The following is a 22,940-nucleotide window of genomic DNA, read 5'->3' as shown; positions in this document are numbered from 1 at the left end:
CAGTGCCGTTCTAACATCCTCTGAGCCGGCGGGACCTCGGCCTTGAAGTGTCCAGGGGTGGCCTGTGGGGGGAGGGGAGGGGGGATCTGACCCCGGGGAGGGCCTCCGTAGTGACCTGGCCCACGAATCAGGGCCCACCGATCGGCGGGCCGGCCTGTCTGCCCCCAGCCTCCTTTCTTCCGTGCCAGCTCCTGCAGCTCTGCGCCATTTGGCGTTGGGGCCGCCGTGGGGAAGAAGGCCATTGCGCATGTGCTAGTTGGTGCCGACCAAACTGCGCATGCGCGGACCCTGCGGCGCCGTGTTCAGGCCGGGATCAGCAGCTGGAGCAGCATAGATCGCTCCAGCACCATCCTAGCCCCCTGTGGGCCGCAGAATGGAATCCCGGAACGGGCGCCGACACCGGAATATAACACTCCCATTTTTCCTCCAGCGTCGGCACTTAGCCACCTGTTGGGAGAATCCCGCCAATAATTGATCTTTTGCAATGCTCCAGCCCCCCAAAATGACCCATTTGCACCCTACTAATGGGCTGGGCTCCGGATTCTCCACAACACCATAATGCTCCGGGCCTCTGGGCTGGGATTCATGCGGACTTGAATTGGTGCAAGTATTTGTCAGCATGGCCCTGATGCAGTGGACCTTGTGGTAGGCAAAGGGGGTAAGTATTTCAGGTAAGTGCCCCCAAAGTCCATCGGAGGGCCACTTTCTCCACCGCATTGCAAATCCTGCCCACTTCTTGGAGTTAAGTGCTTTCACTTCCTCTTTATCTCTGCCTTTTATGTGGTGACGACCTGTCAATTATAACTTGATGTTTATAAACATTGTGTTTAGGTTCACAGTAGGCCACTTGTGATATGAAGGGAGATGAAAATAAACAATCTAGACATCTGGCTGTCTGGAAGCTGTCAATTACAGGTTACTAAAAGCTATTCCTCTTTGAAGTGAATAGACACCTAGCAAATCAAAGGATCCTAGGGGATCCTTAGTGATGTGGTTTTGGCTTTCTATTAAGTTACATCTGCTGCTTTCTAGACATCAACCTGAGGCAGCAGCTTTAAGGGGCAGGTGAGTGGAACCGGAATCTGGTGACTAGGGGCTTTTCACAGTAACTTAATTGAAGCCTACTTGTGACAATAAGTGATTTTCATTTCATTTCATTTCATTTCATTGTTTCTGCCTGGACTGTTCTTATGCTTCCAGGCTGGGATAGGGTAACTAATGGGGAGGCGGGCAGGGTTCTCTGCTATGTGGGCATTCTCTGCTATGGTGGGGGAGTTCTCTGTTATGGGGGGGGGGGGCTCTGTTATGGGGTGGTTCTCTGCTAAGGGGGGATCTTTGGTGGAGGGGGGGGTGGTGTTCCGTGATGTAGAGATCTCTGTGGATCTCTGATGTGTCCGCTGTTGGAAGTATCTGATCCGGGTCTCTGGTGGAGTGTCAGTGCGGGATCAGGTCACTCTCATGCATATGTTTGGTGGGGAGCTGGGTGATCCCGCAATTCCTGTGATGGGGGAAAGGAGAGGTGGAGGATGCCACTGCCTATCAGATGCGGGGCACAATTTGCATTGCAGAGGAAAGGGGGGCCAACCACTGGACCTCGCTATCGGGCGGCTCACTCAAAATGGCGGCCCAATAAGATGGTTCGCCATGGAATCCCTTGTGATCCCTGCAATGCATACATTTACATGACTGAGGAGAGTAAATTGCTTCTTGGCACCACTGGCAGTGCGAGTGGCAGGAGAACATATTGCGCAAGTTAGGCAGAATTCTCCATTTGGGAGGATATGTTCCCCACCAACTGATTTCCATCCCATTTGGGCTCAGTAGTGGGGCAAAATCAAGTGGCTGCTCACCCCAAACCATTTACATGACCTTTGACATCCTTTCTGATATTTTGCCAGACCCTCCTGATCTAAACAGATGCAAGCCATGCTTCAGTGGGTAGCACTCTCATAGCTCAGTTTAAACCCCACTCCAAAAACTTGAGCCCAGAATCCAGTACAGAATCTTGTGGAGGGGATGAAGGTCTTGGCTGCCAGCTCAAAACCATATGAGAGCTCTGCGTCTCCTTTCTTTGGAAAGGACCACCTAGCAGAGGTCAGCGGTGGCTGCTGTCGGTACTGGGATTGTTGCTGGATACCAGGCTAGAATGAATGATGGCATGAGGGGGCGGGGGTCACCACGTGGGGGTTACTGGACTGCCGTGGTCAGCAACAAGGCAGGAACTCAATAGGCTCAACAGTTCCCATTACAAATTCATTTGGGGTAGAAGCAAGGAGTTGATTGGGTCTCAGTCCACCGTCCTCCCTTCTGATTAAATCGCACCCCACCACCAAAGAAGACATGGGGGAAGGCATAAGGTTCCATCCCTAGTCTGTCCATTCAAAGCAGTGCAACGGTGTCAGAGGTGCCATCTCTCAGGTGAAATGTTAAACCCAGGAACTTTTAGCCTCTTGGGGGAAAGTAAAAGTTCTTGCAGCAGCACTTGAGGCTGTATCGATGAGCATTCACTGATATCCTGGCCTCTCATCAAACAGTGATTTAACGAGCTAGACTATTTCACAAGGGGAGGCACATGAGCTATAGCTATAAAGGAGCAGGGAAAGTTAACAGTTATCACCTGTAGCTGTACATCAGATTCCAGAGCTCACAAACAAGGCTGTGGGAGGTGAGGTAACATGGGTATAAAACAATTGGCATACCTTCCTTATTCTCCCCATTTAACTCCTTAGGTCTTTCATCCTTGACCTGTGCACCATGTTCTGTTTCTGATTTGTGTTCCTGTAGAGCCTCGTTGACTGCCCATGCTGTCAGTTCATTTATTGTCAGGATCAGGCTTCCATCTGCTGTGTACAGTCTGCAAGCTGGCCTGGTGAGTCCTAGTCTTTGAGTGCATGTGGAAAGCAACTAGATCAAGGCAACCAGAGAAGATAAAGGAAAATACATTGCATGGAAATAAGAAAGTTATAATTATTGTTGACACAATTTGTGTGGCATTCTTCTCCCTGCTCCTGTATGGAGGAATTAATTCCTTTAAATCTGACAATTTAACACTTGTGATAAAATATTGGACATTAGGTATAGAACATGAAAATATTATCCAAGAAATTAGCACTAGTTGTATGAGCTTAATGAGCAAGTCTGTTGTTCATTTTATCGCTAGCACAAATTTCAATGGTTGAATAGCAATCTCTGCATCAGCCATTGCCCGTTACACACACAATGGGTGGAAATTAATGGAGGCGACAAGAGTTTTGCCCATTGGCTAGCGAGCCAACAAGAGCCCCATGTCACCTTTTTTTAAGGAAGGCCTAATGAATGAGGTGCTTGTTATGGGTGCCTGGTCAGCTCTCAACAGTGGCTAAGAGACTGGACTAGGTATCATAACATTTTAAAGTTTTAATGCGGTACGGAAAGATCGATTTGTGCCAGGGGTCATAATATAAGAAATAGAACTTGGTTACTTTATAAACAAACATTATTACAGTGAAAGAAAATAAAACAATATTCAAACTTTTACATCAGCTCTAACACTAGCAAATTACATGCAGTTTCTTAACCTTAACATTCTAGTTCCTTTTAAACATCACTTTAAATAACCATGCCACTCTCATGCCATTTACACAGACAGGCCAAGGCAATACTTGTATTTACAAAGCAATTTTTTTCTGTTGGGGACACTTGTTCAGAGCCCTTTTCCAAAGCCTGCCTCGGTTGCAACTTTCATGACATCTCTGCTCGATTTCCACTGCCTTCTCCTCTGTAACTGTTCAAAAAAGCATTTCTTCTCTCTCTCTCTTTTTCTAAGTTCCACCCAGCCCCTCAAACAAATGTTCATTATCATTATCTTGGCTGATTGCCCATACCCATTTATATAAAATAACAGAGCTTTGCCATTTGTTATACAATCAACCTTCCATTGACAAACAAATAAGTCATCAGACTCTGTGATGGGCTGATGGCCAGTCAAACAAGGATTTCCGAAATGACAATGGATCTTGAGTGGATCATCCTGATTGAACCGGGGCATTCTGTGTATTCCCACCAACGAGGTTAAGTCTGAATGAGGCAAGGTAACTCAGGCTGTGGGCGTATCCTTTGGCTCTGCTGCTAGCAATCTTTTTCCTCAATCTGTTTAATCCCTAAATTGCCTGCTACATCTTGGACCCCATTTTGGACCCAAGTTCCTAATATCTCCCTATCATGACACACTCAGGCACTTAACTGGCAATGGTGGGCCTTCTCCATAATTAAAGACCCCAAAGGCCAGACACAGTATTGGTTGGCAGTGCCACCTGGAAGGCTGGTGGTGTAATATCCACTCGAGACCCAGGATTATTGCTGGATCCCATGCCACAGTTGAGTGTTGGTGGGAAGGTATCATGAGGTGAAGGTTTCAGAGGAGGGGGAAGGAAGAGGTGTCAGCAGAAAGGGCAGGGGAAAATGGTGAATCTCAGAGTGTCCCTTTTCCTTTTCCTGACCTTCCCTGATGTCAGGTCCCTGCATCGAGCACCAAGAGACGTTAAATGAGGAATCCCTCTTCCGGCAGCCTTCAAGGAACCCCAAGAGGAATAGCTTGTCTTGCTGCCCGCCTGGTGAGTACACCACCCGCCGCCGCTAGTTTAATACCGACGATGGCAGGATGAGGTCCTTACACAGACACGAGTTTCCCACCTCAGGGTCTCAAGTGGTAACCTCCAGGCCTTCCTGCAATGGACTTAATTGGGGTGGAAGTGGGAGGGGACAGGGTCCCCACCGCCCGTCCTACTGCCAGATTAAATTGCCCCTGCCATCAAACTTGCCATGCAGAGTGCATTAAGTTGCACCAATGGGAGGAAATTTAACCACCCCAACCCTCCAGAGCAGGTGGAGGAGTGGTAGGGGGAAGTTGCGTTCTTTAAAATAGAAAACCCGACCCGAACCCACTGTTTTAGTTTTGCCTGGGTGGGCTGGGCTCATTAAGTTATCCATTTTCTCGAGTCGGTCCTAAAGCCCCAGACTTTAGCAGTCTTCCCGATTGAAAAGGTATGGGATGGGGAAACCCAGCACATAAAAGATGAGAACCGTCAGATCCAGCAGGCACGTTCTCTCTACTCCAGCAGTCCTTGAGAGTCAGGAGGACCAGGATTGTTTCCTCCTGGCTCCCCCAAAATAATGCACCACATTCTGCCTCCCTGCTGTGAGACAGGCCTTCCCGTCTCAAGCTTTGTTGCTTCCTCAACCTACGATCTGGTGCCGACCCCCTGCTCTGGCCCTTTGATCCCATCCCCAGTCCTATGTGATCACTCGAGCACCACAATCTCATCACCTCTCCCTCCCTCCTTCCTCCTCGGTTGTCCAGCTCCCAGGCAGGAGATGGAGAAAATGACTTAAAATGAGGTCCTTTGATGCTACCTCTGGGTTTCCTGCATTACCAGATATTCTGGTCCCTAAAAGTCGTCCCCAGTCCTTCCCCATGTCCATTGGTATAAGGGTCTGGTGGTTGCTTGTATTTTCCAACATTTAAACTTCAGTTAACATAACAGGGGGTTAAATTAAGATAGCTTCGGAAATAGGCTGCAGGAATTGCGATGCATGATTACCCCAGACCTTGCTTGTGCTGGACATGCAACCCTGTGCTGAATCTGCTGCTGAGAGACTGCATGGCTCAACAAGGAGTCCCAGTTCCTGCATGATGAACACAGCTTAAAGTTAACCGTCACTATTTAAAGATAGACTTCACCTCTTAAAGGCGAGGTGCTTTCAGCCTGCACCAGAGGCTAAAACTATTTGGATAATATTTGTAGATTCTGGGAAGGATGTAAAATGGCTCAGCGGGAAAGAGGGAATGCCCCCAAGGTTTTTAGATGCTGCACTGGAGTCACTGGTGCAGGATGTGGACCTGTTTTGGTTGCCTTACTGTCATTGGAGGCAGCCCAGAGAAGGTTGACTAGGTTGATCCCAGGTGTGGAGAGAATCAGAGGCTACCATTTTGAGATGTACAGTCTCTCAGAGGGCTTGGTGGGGGAGATACTGAGAGGTTGTTTCCCCTTATGGAAGACTCTCGGACCAGAGGACAGAATCTCGCCCATTTAAGACAGATAAGGAGGAATCCCTTCTCTCAGATGACAGTGAATCTGTGGAATCATTTACCGCAGGGAGCTGAAGAGGCTGGGGTGTTAAATACGTTCAATGACAGATTTTTAATCTTTCAGGGAATCATGAGTCATGGGAATAAGCTGGGAAGGTGGAGTTGAGGATTTTCATATCAGATCAGTCATGATCTCACTGAGTGGCAGAGCAAACTCGATGGGCCGAATGGTCTATCTCTGAACCCACGTCTTATGGTGAGAGGGGAGAGGTTCACTTCCATCAGGGGTCCAAGAGGCCCAGACAAATGTTCATACTGCATTGGGAACAGGTGGCCATGATGGTCAATGCCAATAGTCTGGTGCTGAGAACATGGAGGCAATACCATGTATTGGTCAGGAAAGTAAATACATCTTCTTGTATCAAATTCTTGTCACTGAACGAAAGTCTCACTCTAGCTCCAATATCCACGCCCTGGTCACACGCCTACCAAAGATCTATCCGAACCATGGCTCAAACCGTGTATCTATAAGTTTCACCTCACTCTCACACACTTCGCACTGCCACAAGCCACACACTCACAACTCACAATTTGCACATACAGTCACCTATTCAACTGAGACAGGTACATAACCTCATGCACTCACAGCACACTACCCTTTCTTTGAGGCATAGGTTAGTCATTGGCAACTAACCTGCAGTGGATGGATCCTTTTAACAAGTGCTGATGGGGTAAGTTCCCTTCCACAGTTGAACACATGTCTAGTTGTGCGCGGTTAGGACAGGGAGTTAACAGTGAGGCTGAAATGACAGGTCGTGTGTCAAAACGTTCTTCCCTCTCTACCGCCTTATGGATCTACCCACTCTGCATAATTACTGCTGCACTATCATCCTCAAAAATATGGCGATTAGAGTGGGCCTTGTCAGACGTTATCAGGAGCAGTACGTACATCATTTCGCACCTCAACCAGTACCTACTGTTGAATATTGTGGTCCTGGTTTGCAGAGTGCGGTTCATTTCAAATATCAGGTAAATAAGAACTCATAAAATGTTTCCCTTTAATTTCTGTCTCAGTTCTTGGCTTTACTAAAGTATAAAGTTAAAGCCTTGTGCAGGAAACAAAAATGTGCATGAAGCTCAGCTCGAAGAAATATGTGGATGATTTGGGAATCTGAGCAATAAATAGTCAAAATCGCCACAGTCAGACCCAAAATTAAATGAATATCACAGAATTGCCAATGGAAAATGGCATTAATGCTTGTCATTTACTTGGAATTTCTGTGCTCATTCACTGAGTTGACAGCAGACAAATGGAGAACACCGCTCCCTCTTTATTCCCTTGTGGGAGGAACCCGCCCACCCATGTGTCTGGAGTAAACAGTTTTCATCAGAACTAAAAAACATTTGCCCAGTTCTCTCATGAGAGGCTAACATACTTGCTGTGTATTCTCAGAATTTTCTGTTTTACACCTGAACATGCTATTTACTTCATTTGGCTTTATTACCGAGGAAAAGGTTGTCCCGATGATCAATTGGCCATCCTTATATCCAGCCCCGTTTCGGTAGGCCAAGACTCTTACTGACAGTTGGGTCTTGGCAGCAGAGATCTCCTGTGAGATAGTCTGGACTGATGTATCCCTGCGCAAAGAAATCCATTTCTCTTCCCAGCGAGACAATGTACTTTCAGCTTCAGAAGTGGAAAGGTCAACCTGCAACCAAAAAAAAACAATCTGCCAGCTCTCTACAAATGCAATGTGCAACATTTTAAATAGAGAGAAACACAAAACTAGACTGGCCACCCCCAAACTGAATCTCAGAGATATCTGCGCTCCTCCAATTCTCGCCTCTTGCATGCCCAGTTTTAATTACTCCATCATTGGCAATCTTGCTTTAAGCTATTAAGGCCCTAAGCTCTGGAATTCCATCCCAAAATCTATTTCCCAGCTCCTTTAAGAATTTTTTAAATATAGCATTTTGACCAAGCATTCGATCATCTGTTCTAATGCCAACTTACTGTGGTTCAGTGTCAGATTTTGCCTGATAACACACCCACCTTTGGATGTTTTACGACATTAAAGGTGCGATATAAATGCAAATTGTTTCGCTGTTGTTTAAGTTTTTTTTCCGTAGCAGGGTTGAGAACACTTCATTAAAAGAGAGTTTGAACGAGTCCCTCAAAATTGCCCTTAGTTTTGGGTGGGGTTACTGGGTTATGGGGATAGGGTGGAGGTGTTGACCTCGGGTAGGGTGCTCTTTCCAAGAGCTGGTGCAGACTCGATGGGCTGAATGGCCTCCTTCTGCACTGTAAATTCTATGAAATTCTATGAGTCATTGAGATCCTGACTGGAGTTGGAATGGGAGCTGTGACCTCTTGGTTCACCTTCAGCCCATATGGCAACTCTCCAGCTATATTCACACCATTTTTCTGGCCACTGTCACTGACCTTGCTGAGAAGGAGATCCCACAGGGAAAATGCCCCCCTCCAAAACAGATGCAATTCAAAAGATGACTGAAGAATTTCTGCCGAACTCCTGACTCCCATCCAGCTCATACGAAAGCAGGTTGAGGAGCAGGAAAACCTTCTGACAGTGTATCTGTTTCATGGTTTCATACTTCGCACAGCACAGACAGAGGCCATTCAGCCCATTGTGCCTGTCCTAATATTTTGAGTAAACTACTCAATTAACCCCAGTCTCCAAACTGCTGCAATATTTTCTTTTTCAAGTTTTTATTCCTTTTGAAAGTTGCTATTAAATCTACTTCCATTGCCCTTTTAGGCAGTGCATTTCATACCATAATAACTCACTGCATAAACAATTTAATTGATCTCTCCTCTGGTTGAACTTGATAATGTAAATCGATAGAGAGCAACAATTTCTCTGGTGGAGAACAAGGAAGGAGATCCTTCAAATTAGAGGAAGGTTATTCAGGGATGATGTCAGGAAGCACTTGTTTAGTGGAATTCCAGAACTCTCTCCTCCAAAAGATGTTGAAAGTGGATGTGAATTAAAAACTCCAAAACTATTAATGATAGATATTGGCGAGGTTATTAAAGTTGGGCAAATGGAGCTAAAATACACATCGGGGCAGCACGGTGGCCTAGTGGTTAGCACAGCTGCCTCACGGCGCTGAGGTCCCAGGTTCGAATCCCGGCTCTGGGTCACTGTCCGTGTGGAGTTTGCACATTCTCCCCGTGTCTGCGTGGGTTTCGCCCCCACAACCCCAAAAAATGTGCAGAGTAGGTGGATTGGCTACGCTAAATTGCCCCTTAATTGGAAAAAATAATTGGGTAATCTAAATTAAAATAAAACAAAAAAAATAAAATACACATCAGGCATAATCTACTGAGTGACGGAATAAGCTTGAGGGGCCAAATGGCCTTCTTTTGCGAAACACCTTGAGCAGGATTCTCCGACTGCCCGCCGGGTGGGAGAATCGCCGCAGCACCGCGCGAATCGCGAGAGGCAGCCCCGACGCCAGGACACGATTCTCCCACCCCTGTGAAAACGGCCACGCGCAAATGGCACCGGGCCACACAGAGAATCACCACAAACTGCCGTAGCGGCGATCCTCTGGCGGTGGCGCAATTATCCGGCCCGGATGGGCCGAGCGGCAGTCCGAAAAAATCCGCGTCCCACCGGCGCCGTTCTAATATGCTCTGGGCTGGCGGGACCTCGGGGTTGAAGGGTCTGGGAGTGGCCTGTGGGGGTGGGGAGGGGGGGGAAAGGAGGGGTCCAACCCCGGGGAGGCCCGTCGTGGTGGCGTGGCCCACTATCGGGACCCACTGATCGGCGGACCAGCCTCTCTGGCTGCGAACCTCTTTTATTCCGCGCATACTCCTGGATCCCTGCGCCATTTGGCGTCGGGGCAGGCGCGGGGTTGACGGTCAGTGCGCATGTGCTAGTTGCCGCCGCCCCAACTGCGCATGCGCGGACCCCAAGGTGCCGGGTCGATGCCGGGACCGGCAGTTGGAACGGCGTGGGCCACTCCAGCACCATGCTGGCCCCCCCAGGACCTGAGAATCAGGTCTTGGAACCGGCGTCGGAGTAAAGTATTCCCGTTTTGGCGCCGGCACTCTGGCGCCATACCAGAGAATCGCGGCCCTTATATCTGTGTTGTCTGGATACCAACCTCCCCTGCCAATGGAATGAACTTCTACTTATTTACTCTATTATAGCCCCTGATAATTTCTAACCTCTCTATTAAAAGTCTCCCTCGCTTTGTCTGCACTGAGGAGAACAATCCCAGTTTCTCTGGGGCGGGATTCTCCGACGCCCCCGCCGGGTCGGAGAACCGCTGGGGGGGCGGTGTGAATCCCGCCCCCATTAGTTGCTGAATTCTCCGGCGCTGGGGATTTGGCGGGGACTTGAACTGCGCCGTGCCTGTCGCCGGCCGCTGGCAGTGGCCTCCTGGCAATTTTCCAGCCTGCGATGGGCCGAGTGGCCGCCTGCTTTAGGCTGGTCCCGCCGGCGTATATTACAACAGGTACTTACCAGTGGGTCCTGGCTGCATGGGCTGTCTCCTGGGCCCTCGGGGGGGCGCAGGGGATCTGGCCCCGGGAGGTGCCCACACGGTGGCCTGACCCGCGATCAGGGCCCACCGATCCACGGACGGGCCTGTGCCATGGGGGCACTCTATTCCTCCACCTCGGCTGCTGTGGACCTCCGCGATGCGGAAATGAACCCCCCCCCTGTGCATGCGCTGGGATGACGCAAGCACACGCTGGCGCTCCCACGCATGCGCCAACTCGCGCTGGCCGGCGGAGGCCCTTCAGAGTGGGTTGGCATGGCGCCAACCCCCTTCCGTGCCAGCTGGCACGGTGCAAACCACTCCGGCACTGGCCCAGCCCCTGAAGGTGCGGAGTGGTTCACGCCACTCCTTCGCGACGGAGTTGCCCACCCGACCGATTCACGCAGAATCCTGCCCCTGATCTCTCCACATATGGGCCGGGATTCTCCGAAATCCCGGTCAAGTGTTGCGCCAGTGTCAAAACCGGCGCGAGCGACGTTGGCGTCAATGGGCCTCCAGTCCCAGTCATTCTCTCCTTCCTCGGGGGGCTAGCACGGCGCCGGAGTGCTGTGCGCTGCTCCGGCACCGAAAGCCAGCCCTACACAGCTGGTGCAGGTGTGCGCAGGCGTGCCATGGCCTGCGCTGGTCCATGCATGCGCGCCACGGCCGTCTCCGCGCCGGCCATCGGGCAACATGGTGGAGCCCTACAGGGGCCTGATGCAGAGTATCGTAGGCCACCCCCGGAATGAGCGCGCCCGTCAATCATTTGCCCCCCATTTGCGGGCCTGGCCACTGTGGAGGCCCCCCAGGAGTCGGCTCCAACCAACACCCCACCAGGACGGCCCCCGCAGCCAGAACACTGAGGTCCCGCCAGGCAGGACCACATGTGCACCATGCCGGTGGGTGTCTGCGGGCACTCGGCCCGTCAGCGCGGAAAATCGCCGCAGGAGGCCTCTTTCAATGGCCCCCGACCGGCGTCGCGGCCACCATGCCGGCACGACTGCCGCCGATTCTCCGGTCGCCAGAGAAACAGCAGCCCGGCGTCGGAGCGGCATGGTATTCGCGAGCCCCTTGCCGATTCTCCGACCCGGCGCGGATTCGGAGAATCCCACCCATGATTCCTGAGAAATTCAGTTATGATTTTGTGACATTTCACAAAGTAAGCAAATAGTCTGGAAATCAGAATTTTGACCATCCCGAACCTTCATCCTGGATACTAATCCAACTTAAAACTGAGAAAGGTCCCATGAAAATTTTTTACTCCCAAATGATTGTCTGATTATCTGATTATCAATGCTTACAGTGCAGCATTTCCTCATTACTGCAGTTAAGTTGCATATAATGATACCACAAGTCCCAGCCAGAACGGAGATGATTTTGGTAATTCCCCCATCAATTATCGCTGGAAGACATGCTACTTACTATAAATGATTAGAGTTGATTTTTACACACATCGGTTATACAACCTAACTATTCCTACTCACTACATTTTGACGGTGAAATAATCAATTGGTGCTATGGAATCATTCCCCACTGGTTCCATTTTGTGAGAAAAATTATGTTGCTTTTACTTGAGGACTTTGCTGTTGTTTCAACCATGAGCTCTTTGTTGAATTCATAGATAATCTGTCCAAATAGACTTGATTTGCTGAATAAATAAATTGTTTGATAAAAAGTCTACTATTTTCAATGAGTCCTGCTGCAGATTCTGCCCCACTTCCAACTCAATGGCTGGCACAATGTAACTCACAGTAGTGTCAATAGTCACTGTTAAATATTCATCCAGATTAAAGTATTGCTCACCCTTGCAACTTTGAGGCACTTAAAAGGCCCAGTTTCTTTAACCTTGCTCTGTTTGCGGCCAGTTGCACAGATGAATGGGCTACAAGGGTGGAGTTTTGTCATAACGTTCTGCCCCCTCAGTGCCCTGGCGCATGCTAAACAAACCACGGTTCTCTGCCTTGTGCTGGCATTCGTAATGTAATAACCCTAATGCAGAAATTAAAGAGAAAATAGGAGATTTATAGATGAGGTTTTCCACAGATACAACTGAGTCATTGGATGAGAAAGTAGGCATACATTAACATTGCAATGAAGTTCAGGTGAAAAGCCCCTGGTTGCCACATTCTGGCGCCTGTACAGAGGGAGCATTCAGAATGTTCAAATTACCTAACAGCACGTCTTTCGAGACTTGTGGGAGGAAACCGGAGCACCCGGAGGAAACCCGCACATATACAAGGAGAACGTGCAGACTCCGCACAGACAGTGACCCAAGCCAGGAATCAAACCTGGGACACTGGCGCTGTGAAGCCACAGTGCTAACTATTGTGCTACCATGCTCATTATGTGCACAGAATTATACAAAACATATGGAGCCATATGTCCAAATCACAAAAAAGACATCGGTACACTGGAGGAGGTACAAAAAGATATGCCAAAATTATTTCGGAGGTCATAAAGACTGAATACGCAGGGATTATTTGTTCCAGAATTTTAAAATCATGAATTGATAGAAGTAAATGTTCCAATTGTAGAGGAATCCAAAATTAGGGGTCACAAATGTAAAATGGTCCAATAAGCAATTCAGGAGAAACTACCCAGAGAGTGGTTAGAATATGGAACTCACTAACACAAGGAGTAGTTGAATGCATTAATGTATTTCAGGAAAGATAAAAATACTGGGGGGAAAGGAATAGAGGGATATACTGCTGGAGTTAAATGAAGTAGCATTGGAGGAGGCTCATGTGGAATGTGCACAACAGTAAGGCCAGTTGGACCTGAAAACCTGTTCCGGTTCTATGTAAATCCAAAATAACTGTAGAGTATGGTCCTGATATTGGGAATGTTGCGTGTCATGGGAGGGGAGTCAGAGACCCAACTATTTTTGGATGAAGGGTGGGGGGTGGGTGATCAGGGGCTAGATTGTCCGACCCCCGCCGGGTCGGAGAATCGCCGGAGGCCAGCGTGAATCCCGCCCCCGCTGTCTCCCGAAGACTCCGGCATTGGAGATCCGGTGGGGGCAGGAATCACGGCGCGCTGGTCGGCGACCCCCCCCCCCCCGGCGATTCTCCAGCCCGCGATGGGCCGAAGTCCCGCTGCTGTAATGCCAGTCCCACCGGCGTGAATCAAACCACCTCCCTTACCGGCGGGACTGGCCCCGGGGGGTGCCCCCACGGTGGCCTGTCCCACGATCGGGGCCCACCGATCCGCGGGCGGGCCTGTGCCATGGGGGCACTCTTTTCCTTCCGCTTCGCCCATAGACCACATGATGGCCGACGCGGAAGTGACCCCCTTCCTTACGCATGCGTGGGGATGACGTCAGCAGCTGCTGACGCTCCCGCGCGTGCGCGGACTTCCACCGGCCAGCGAAGTCCCTTCTGCCCAGCTGCCGTGGCGCCAAAGGCCTTCCACGCCAGCCGGCGAGACGGGAACCAGTCCGGCACGGGCCTAGCCCCTCAAGGTGAGGGCTTAGCCCCTAAAGGCGGGGAGAAATACGCACCTTTGGGGCGGATCGAAGACGGAGTGGTTCACGCCACCCCATCCAGCCGGGACCCCCCGCCCCGTCGGGTAGGGGAGAATCCAGCCCCAGATCCCCAACCTCAGTGTCCTTTTATGGAGGCCTACAATCAGTGCTGTAAAAGCAATTGATTTCTCTCCCAAGATGTCCTCACCTCCCTTCAGCTGCTAAACTCCCCAAGTCCTAGGGCACCCTGTCCACAATTAAACCTGAAAAACCTGTTCATCTGAATCAATGGCTGCTAAACTTATTAAAATATGCAAATTGCTAACCTGATTTCTGGGAGTGGATTGGATGCCTGCCCTTTGTCCCACCTCCATTAAATTAAAAAGTGCATGGGTCGAACGAGGGCTCAGGCCAGTTTGCGATTTTGACATGCACACATCCCATGAATGAATAAAAAGAATAAAAAGAAATCCTAACTTCCATACTTCAGAGTTCAGGCAGCGAGAGTCTCCGTTATTGGGATTATGTTCCCACGCCGGTGTCAAAACTGTGGACTTTCACACCAGATAAACTGGCATGAAAGGGCCATATATTCCCAGCCCTGCAGGGAGCCAGCAAGGACCCGGCGTAAATCTAGCAGCTTTTGCTCCAGTGGCCACGCCATGCTCCATGGCGGACTCAGACCGCGGAGCTGGACCCTGAAAATAAACCCCCCGATCGGCCGTGCGCCCGACCCTGACCACCCGCAGAAACATTCCCCGGATGTGTATAAGGCCCCCCCTGCCTTCCGATCGGCCCGCCCCGACCAGGATGGCCCCGGACTGAATCTGCAGTAGCCATGCGAGCATCCCGACTGGCAATAGCAGGTTAGTTCCATCTGGAACTCGGCTGGTTGGGGGCGGAGAATGGTGGAACGGGCCTCCAGCAATGGCCTCAGGTAGGTGGCGCGGCGTATTCCCCAAGTAGACCGCTTTTCGGGGCCCGCAGAATTGGGGAACCGGCGCCAGTCCCGATTCTCTTCAGGAAAATGGATTCTCCGCCCCCGTGCCGGCTGCGATTTCAGCCTCGGGATGCGGAGAATCCAGCCTCTTGTCTTTTATATATATATATATATATATAAAGCAGCACGGTGGGCAGCACAGTAGCAACATTGCTTCACAGCTCCAGTGTCCTGGGTTCGATTCCCAGCTTGGGTCACTGTCTGCGTGGAGTCTGCACGTTCTCCCCATGGCTGCGTGTGTTTCCTCCGGGTGCTCCGGTTTCCTCCCACAAGTCCCGAAAGACGTGCTGTTAGTTAATTTTGGCATTCTGAATTTTCCCTCTGTGTACCCGAACAGGTGCCGGAATGTGTCAATTAGGGGCTTTTCACAGTAACTTCACTGCAGTGTTAATGTAAACCTACTTGTGACAATAAAAATTATTATTATTATATATAGTCAATGGTAATTCTGTTTGTCTGTAAGACACTACTTTATCAAAGCTGCATGCTTATGTTTGTAATGGCTCTTCTTTACATTTCTTTCTCAAGAGCATAGTAATATTTCTTCTTCACCTCCCTCTCTTCTGAGAAATCGAAATACTTTTTCAATGTTCATGGGGCCAAGTCCAGAGGTTTTAACTATTGGAATGAACCTCTGTGGAAAGGTGAAGCTGTTGTGTAGATGAGATTCCAATCCAATCTTCAAGGAACTTTACTAAGATTTAAGTTTTAAGATGCTGACAGTAAATGTTTCTTTAGTTACATCAGCTTCCAGAGAAAGAGTTGTGATTTGTTCCAAAGAATTGTAAATGTTTATTGGAGCACTGAGTAAATATGGCTTGTATCATTTAACAGAACTGGAGCAGAGTTTTTAAGAGTAAAGGTCACATGACAACAGGTGAGTATATATCTGCAGCAGTTTATAGAGACATGCTTGCCTCAGGCTATTACACCTCAAATTCCAGCCATATGGTATCCTGCACTACGAGAGACTTCAACATGATCAGTCCCAATGACTACACCAGTTGATGTTGGGGAATGGATTAAACAGCAATGCGTCAACTGTTCTGGGTTTGGCTCCCAAATTGCAATTATGAATAATTCTGAGAGGAGTTCCAGACAACGCAAAACTTGGTATGTTATGGCAGGAACGTTCTGTTTTGGTTGCTGATGTTTAAAACGAAGTTCTAAAGAAATCCCTGCTCTACAGCAATTGCCAATGGCAATCACAAGTGCATTTTAAAGGTTTGTTGACAGACCAAACTTGGGAATGATGAAAGTCATTGAATCATAGAATACCTACAGTGCAGAAGGAGGCTATTCAACCCATTGGGTCTGCACGAACCCTCCAAAAGAGCACCCCACCCAGGCCCACTCCCCCGCCCTATCCCTGTAACTTCACCTAACCTTTGACACTAAGGGACAATTTAACATTGCCAATCCACCTAACCTGCACATCTTTGGACTGTGGGAAGAAACCCAAGCAGAAACGGGGAAAATGTGGAGACTCCAGACAGAGAGCCACCACAGCCGGAATCTAACCTGGGTCATGTACAAGACATGTGGAGTATAAATATCTGCGTAATATCTGGTATGAAAACCAGTGAATCATATAACACATTGATGGACAACCTGCAGCCCGGAGGCAACATGCGGTCCATTTGGGTTTTGAGTGCGGCCATTGAGATATTCTGTTGACCACTGCCCACGTGCAGAGTTGCCTGATTCTCCTGATTTCCATCCGCATAGTTTTTCTCCTACTGGCATGACTGAAGTGATATGTACGTAAAGCAAGGGCAAGTGAAGTGAGGTTCGTGCTGATTGCACATAACATTGACTGTGAGAGCCGTGTGCTCCCTCTGCATCCAAAGCGTAAATATTTATTTTGTTTTTACCATTTAAAGTGGATGACAGTTTTATTAATATATTAATGATTAAGCACTTCTATAACTTGTTATGAAATATTCAGGAGGTATTAAATGTATTCAATCTTATTCATATGGCCACGGTTAGTCCACAAGACCAACTTCAATCTTGCGGCCCACTAAATGAAGGAAAGCCACTCATGTGGCCTACTCACTAGCTTAGGTGGCCCATCAATTATAACAGAGCATGATAAGAGGAAAATGAATTTGTTCTGAGTTTAAGAACCTTGAGGGCCGGGATTCTCCCTTCCAGGGACTAAGTCCCATGCCGGCGGGAGAACCGGCGCCAACCACTCCAGCGTCAACAGCCGGAATTTTCCGCATTTCCGGGGGTTAGGTGGACGCTGGAGGGGTTGGCGGCGCTCCAACTGGCGCCAAAGGGACTGCGGAAGTTTGCGCATACACCAAAGGTCAGGCGTGACCTCGCGCATGCGCGGAACCACCGGTGTGGTTCCACGCATGCGCAGACTGGCTGGCGTATTCTGGCGTATGCACAGGGAGTTGTTATCTCCTTATCTCCCCCCCCCCCCCCCCCCCCCCCCCCCCCCCCACCGAGGACCACCCCAGCCGACATACCTGCTAGGTCCTGCCGTATAGGACCATGTCTAACCCACGCCGGCGGGACTGGCCAAAAACGGACAGCCGCTCGGCCCATCGGGGTCTGGAGAATTGCCGGTGGGGCCGCTCTCAATGGCCCCCGAACGGCGTGGCATGAACCCCGCCGGAAAATGGCGGCAGAGAATACGGCGGCCGGCGTCAGGGAGGGATTCGCCCCCCCTCCCCCCCCCCCCCCCCCCCCCCCCGAGGGATTCTCCGATCCGGCGGGGGGGTCGGAGAATCCTGCTCTCAAATCTGATAGTGGCCACCCACCTCCGATTATCATTTTGACCACTGTGGACCATACCTAATTATTAACTTTATGGCTGGTGGTTCCCAAATACTTGGTTTATTGCATCAATAATAGGTCTAATTCAAGTATTGTGTCTTGGTTGGAGTGGGTGGGGGAGGTGAGATACCCAGGAGTAGGAGACTTCAATGATGTGAAGAGACAAGAGAAGCTGGGATCGTTCTTATTATAGCTGCAAATGTTAAGGGATGTTCAAAATTCAGAGAAGTTTTGATGAACCAAATAAGTAGAAACTGTATTCACTCCTAGAACGATCGGTAACCAGGAGGACACAAATTTAAAGGAAGCAGACGGGAGATAAGGGACATTTTTTGACAATGTGATTTGTTATGAACTGGAATGCATCGTCTGAAAGGGCAGTGGAAGAAGATTTACTGGCAACATTCAAAAGGGAACTGGATATTTTGGAAACTGTGGGAGAGTGGAACTAATTGGAAAGCTCGTTCAAAGAGGCAGTACAGGTACGATGGGCCAAATGGTCTCCTTTTATGCTGTACAGTTCTCTGATTTTGGGAAAGTATTTGCTGTTTCTACTGTTTTTATGGCAAGGGAGACATTTAGTGAGCCAGACTTCTCACTCATTTTTAGTCAATGGGCTTAAACTGGTTGATTAGCGTTGGAGGTTTTAGTGCCTCATACAGGAGTATATGGATTGATGCTTTTGGATCGTAAATGGGATATGTCTATGGTGCTTTATGGTAGAAAGAGACTCGCATACCAGCCAGGACAAAGAATGTCATTTTAGATTTGGTTTCATTTTTGCTTCAGCTCTGGAACAGCAGAAAATAAAAAGAAAGTTGAATTCAAAACACACCAAATTTCTCGAAGTCTGGTTCGATTTACATTCCCATTTGGGCTGAAGCAACTGCTCCAAATATTCACCTACCTGCAAATATAAGTTAATCAAAACATTTAATACGATTTAATAAGAAAATGACAATGGAAATGGGGCTCCTGATTCACTTACAGGTTGATCTAGTTCTTCTGTTTTACAGATGCAGAAAGTGCACACAGAAGCCTGGTTGGCTGCTGTAATTTCCTTGTCCACATCTGAGGTATAAAACGCATACAGCACTTTTGTCTCTGGCATCCAGAACCATTTCTGGTTTGCGACTCCATAACTGTACCCTTTATACTTCTGTGATAAGATATCAAAAATATTACTTTGCGGAAACATAAATTCAGGTAAGAGGAGATCTTTGTAGCTGCCATTACAAAAAGAGAACATTTGAAGGTACAATGGCTATCTGCTGGGGTTGACTCTTGCCACTGGGTCAGGAAATCAAGTTTTCAAGCCCCACTCCTGAGACTTGAACATATAACCTTGGCAAGAATATCAGCCGGAACTTCCCCAGTTCTTCTCTAACATGAGCCAGGGGATCTCTTATCTTCTACCTAATTGAGTTGGTGAGGCCTCACTTTCACATGTTATTTGGAAAACAGCCCTTCTGACAGTTTAGATTACATTCTCAAGTTTCTGTATTGGGACTGGAACCCACAGCCTTCCAACAGACACAAGGGTGCTCTCCACTGAGCCACAGTGAGCACGTATGGCAGCCAATCTGTGTAGAAGCTGTTTATAGTGATGATGGGTTTTTTTCTTAAATATTTTTATTCTCCTCCTTTTTCACATTTTCTCCCAAATTTGCACCCACCAACAATAAACAATAAGCAGTAACGAATATAATGTCAATCCCCATATCAATAACAACGATCCCATCCTCCCACCAACCCCCAAACAACTGCCCGCATGTTAACATAAACAAATAACAAAAAGGGATCAGGAATCACCCATAGTCACGATTAGCACATACAACCCCCCTCCCCCCAGCCCTCCCAACCCCTCCTCCCAAAAATGTTTGATGTTATCTAATTCTTGAAAGTACATAATAAATAACGCCCATGAATTGTAGAACCCCTCCATCCTTTCCCTCAGTTCAAACTTAACCTTCTCAAGAGTCACGAATTCAAACAGGTCTCCCCGCCATACCGGGGCACAGGGTGGAGAGGTTGTTCTCCATCCCAGCAGGATCCGCCTTCGGGCGATCAACGAGGTGAAGGCTACATCTGCCTCCGCACCCGTTTCCAACCCCGGCTGGTTCGACACCCCGAATATGGCCTCCTGAGGGCCCGGGTCCAGTTTCACGTGCACCACTTTAGAGATTACCCTAAAACATCCTTCCAGTAGACCTCCAGCTTTGGACGAGACCAAAACATATGAATGTGATTTGTGCCCCCCCACAACGTCCACACACATCTTCTACCCCTTCAAAGAGCCGGCTCATCCTTGTCCTTGTGAGGTGTGCTCTATATACCACCTTCAGCTGTATCAGCCCCAAACTCGCACACGAGGTGGAGGTATTGACTCTCCGGAGCACCTCACACCAGAACCCCTCCTCCATACCCTCTCCCAACTCTTCCTCCCACTTTGCTTCCTTGGTTCCTTCTCTTCCAAAATAGCTATAGTGATGTTGGTTGAGGGTTAAATATTGAACACCAAGATAACTTAGCACTTTTCTTTGGTTAGCACTGTTGCTTCACAGCGGCGGGGGCCCGGGTTCAATTCCCAGCTTGGGTCACTGTGTGTGCAGAGTCTGCACGTTCTCCCCGTGTCTGCATGGGTTTCCTCCGGGTGCTCCAGTTTCCTCCCACAAGGCCCGAAAGACGTGCTTGTTAGATGGATTGGACATTCTGAATTCTCCCTCTGTGTATCAGAACAGGCGCCAGAATGTGGCGCCTAGGGAATTTTCACAGTAACTTAATTGCAGTGTTAACGTGAGCCAACTTGTGACAATAATAAAGATTATAATTATATGAGGTTCCTCATATTCATCCCCCACTATTGCAAAGAAGTGTCAGCATTGGTTGTGCACTTGAGTGTCTAGAGCAGGATCTGAATGCACAGCCTTCTAACTCAGGCGCAAGAATGTTATCTCTGAGGGAAGTCTCACTATGATAGTCTCAGCTCCAGTATAAACTCCTATTCTCCACTGTACTTTGCATAGTGCCCAAAGTAAGCTACTGCGGGGCTACCCCATCCACACCAGCACTAACATCTGCAACACCGCAAAACAGAAATCTTGAGAATAAAGGTACTCTTCATGTATCTGCAATATTTAACCGTACATGACTGACACTGCACTGAGCAGTTTGAGCCTATCATTTATTTTTTATTTGGCATGGGCCTGTTTGGTTGGTGCAGAGTAATATATTTTGCACTATGTCATATATATTCATGTTTCATTATAATTGCACAGTTTTTAAAAAGTTCAGTAGTGAATGGAATAGTTAAAATGATGCTGACCTGAAGGATAATCGAACATCCCTGAATTTCCACCGCACTCTTGCCATCACCCAATTTAGTTTGGGGCATTGAGACTGCCAGCACCAGATCAGGATTACCCATTAAATGGAAGGTTCTGTTGAGTCAATGCACAAGGTTTGAACTGTTTTCCTCTGTAATAAGAGCCTGACTTGGTTGCATCACACAGGCTCAGCTTTCAGTTAGCAAGGCAGATCTTTCTCTCCTTCAGTTCAGAGTAAACATTAGAATATAAGAAATAGGAGCTGGAATAGGCCATGTAGCCCTTCAAGCCTGTTCTGCCATTTAGTAAGATCAGGGCTGAGCTTTTATATCAACTTTAGTTTCTTGTACTAGTCTTTGATTCCCTTAGTGCTCAAACATCTATTGATCTATTTTTGAATATACGCACCTGCAGAAAGCCAAAGATTCACAGCCCTCTGAAAGAAGAAATGTCACCTCATCTTAGGCCTAAATATTCAACCCCTGATCCTGAGACCATTATCGTCAGCTCTGGAATCAACAGTCCTGTGGAACAATCCTCAGCATCTAGCCTGTCTGGTTCTCAAAGAATTTGACAAGTTTCAATGGGATTACCTTTCATTCTTTGACACTCCAGTGATTGCAGAGATACGGAGGGGTGTGACCATGGAGGAACTTGACAGCAAGAATGAGCATTTTAAAATGGAGACATTGTTTAACCAGGAACCAATGTTGCTCAGCGTCCTCATTAACTTCAATGTTGTCTATGTTTAGTCCAAGGCTGCAATGAGGTCATGAGCCAAGTGACACTCATGGGAGCCATCCTGAGCATCAGTGAACAGGTTTATACTATATAAGTGTCACTTGATAGCACTATTGACAACATCTTCCATTACTTTGGTGTTGATCAAGAGTAGACTGATGGTGTCGTAATTATCCAGAATAGATTTGTCCTCCTTTTTGTGGACAGGATGCATCTGGTCAATTTTCAACATCAGCAAGTAATTGCTGGTGTTATCGCTGCACAGAGCTAGGGGCACAGCTAGATCTGGAGCACATGTCTTTAATACTACTGCCAGGGTATTGTCAGGGCCCATAATATTTGCAGTATCCTGTTCCTTCAGCTATTTTCCTACGGCGAGTAACTCATCTCCTGACCCTCCAAAGCCTGTCCACCATCTACAAGACACAAGTCAAGAGTGCAATGGAATACTCTCGAGAAGCTCAACACCATCAAGGACAAAGCAGCCCACTTGATTGCTCCTCATTCCACAAACATTCAAACCCTCCACCACCAACGAACAGTGGCAGTCTTGTGTACCATCTACAAGATGCACTGCAGTAACTCACCAAGTTTCCTTAGACAGTACCGTGACAAAACCACAACCACTACCAACTAGAAGGACAAGAGCAGTAGACACCTGTGAAACCCACCACCTGGAGGTTCCCCTCCAAGTCACTCACCACCCTGACTTGAAAATATATCGCCGTTCTTTCACTGTCTCTGGGGCAAAATCCTGCAACTCCCTCCCCAACAGCATAGTGGGTGTACCTACACCTGCAGGACTGTAGCAGTTCAAGAAGGGAACTCATCACCACCTTCTGGAGGGCAACTAGGGATAGGAAATAAATGCTAGCCTAACCAGCTACGCCCACATCCTGTAAATCAATAAAAAATAAAAAAAATCTTGATATATGGAGTGAATCAAATAGGCTGAAGATGGCATCTGTGATGCTAGGGATATCAGGAGCAGACTGAAAACGATCATCCTACTATAGCTACTCAGACTGACTAACCAGATTGCTA

The 22,940-nt window shown here is 48.4% G+C and overlaps 1 protein-coding gene across 1 annotated transcript in view; it reads right to left on the bottom strand.

Moving 5' to 3' along the window:
* The window catches only part of LOC119971775 (doublecortin domain-containing protein 1-like), a 695,221-nt gene that overhangs the window by 75,860 nt on the left and 596,421 nt on the right, over positions 1-22,940 (bottom strand). The window contains exons 28-32 of the mRNA XM_038807879.1: positions 21,155-21,269; positions 18,818-18,988; positions 12,380-12,565; positions 7,573-7,776; positions 2,700-2,904 (exon numbers count right to left, since the gene is read on the bottom strand). Of these exons, the coding sequence (XP_038663807.1) occupies positions 2,700-2,904; positions 7,573-7,776; positions 12,380-12,565; positions 18,818-18,988; positions 21,155-21,269 (881 nt within the window). The remainder of the gene's footprint in view (positions 1-2,699; positions 2,905-7,572; positions 7,777-12,379; positions 12,566-18,817; positions 18,989-21,154; positions 21,270-22,940) is intronic.

This window comes from Scyliorhinus canicula, chromosome 9, assembly GCF_902713615.1.
Source record: "Scyliorhinus canicula chromosome 9, sScyCan1.1, whole genome shotgun sequence".
In the NCBI taxonomy this organism is placed as follows: Eukaryota; Metazoa; Chordata; class Chondrichthyes; order Carcharhiniformes; family Scyliorhinidae; genus Scyliorhinus; species Scyliorhinus canicula.
The sequence above is the reverse complement of the archived record's forward strand: the minus strand, read 5'-3'. Positions and strand labels throughout refer to the sequence as shown.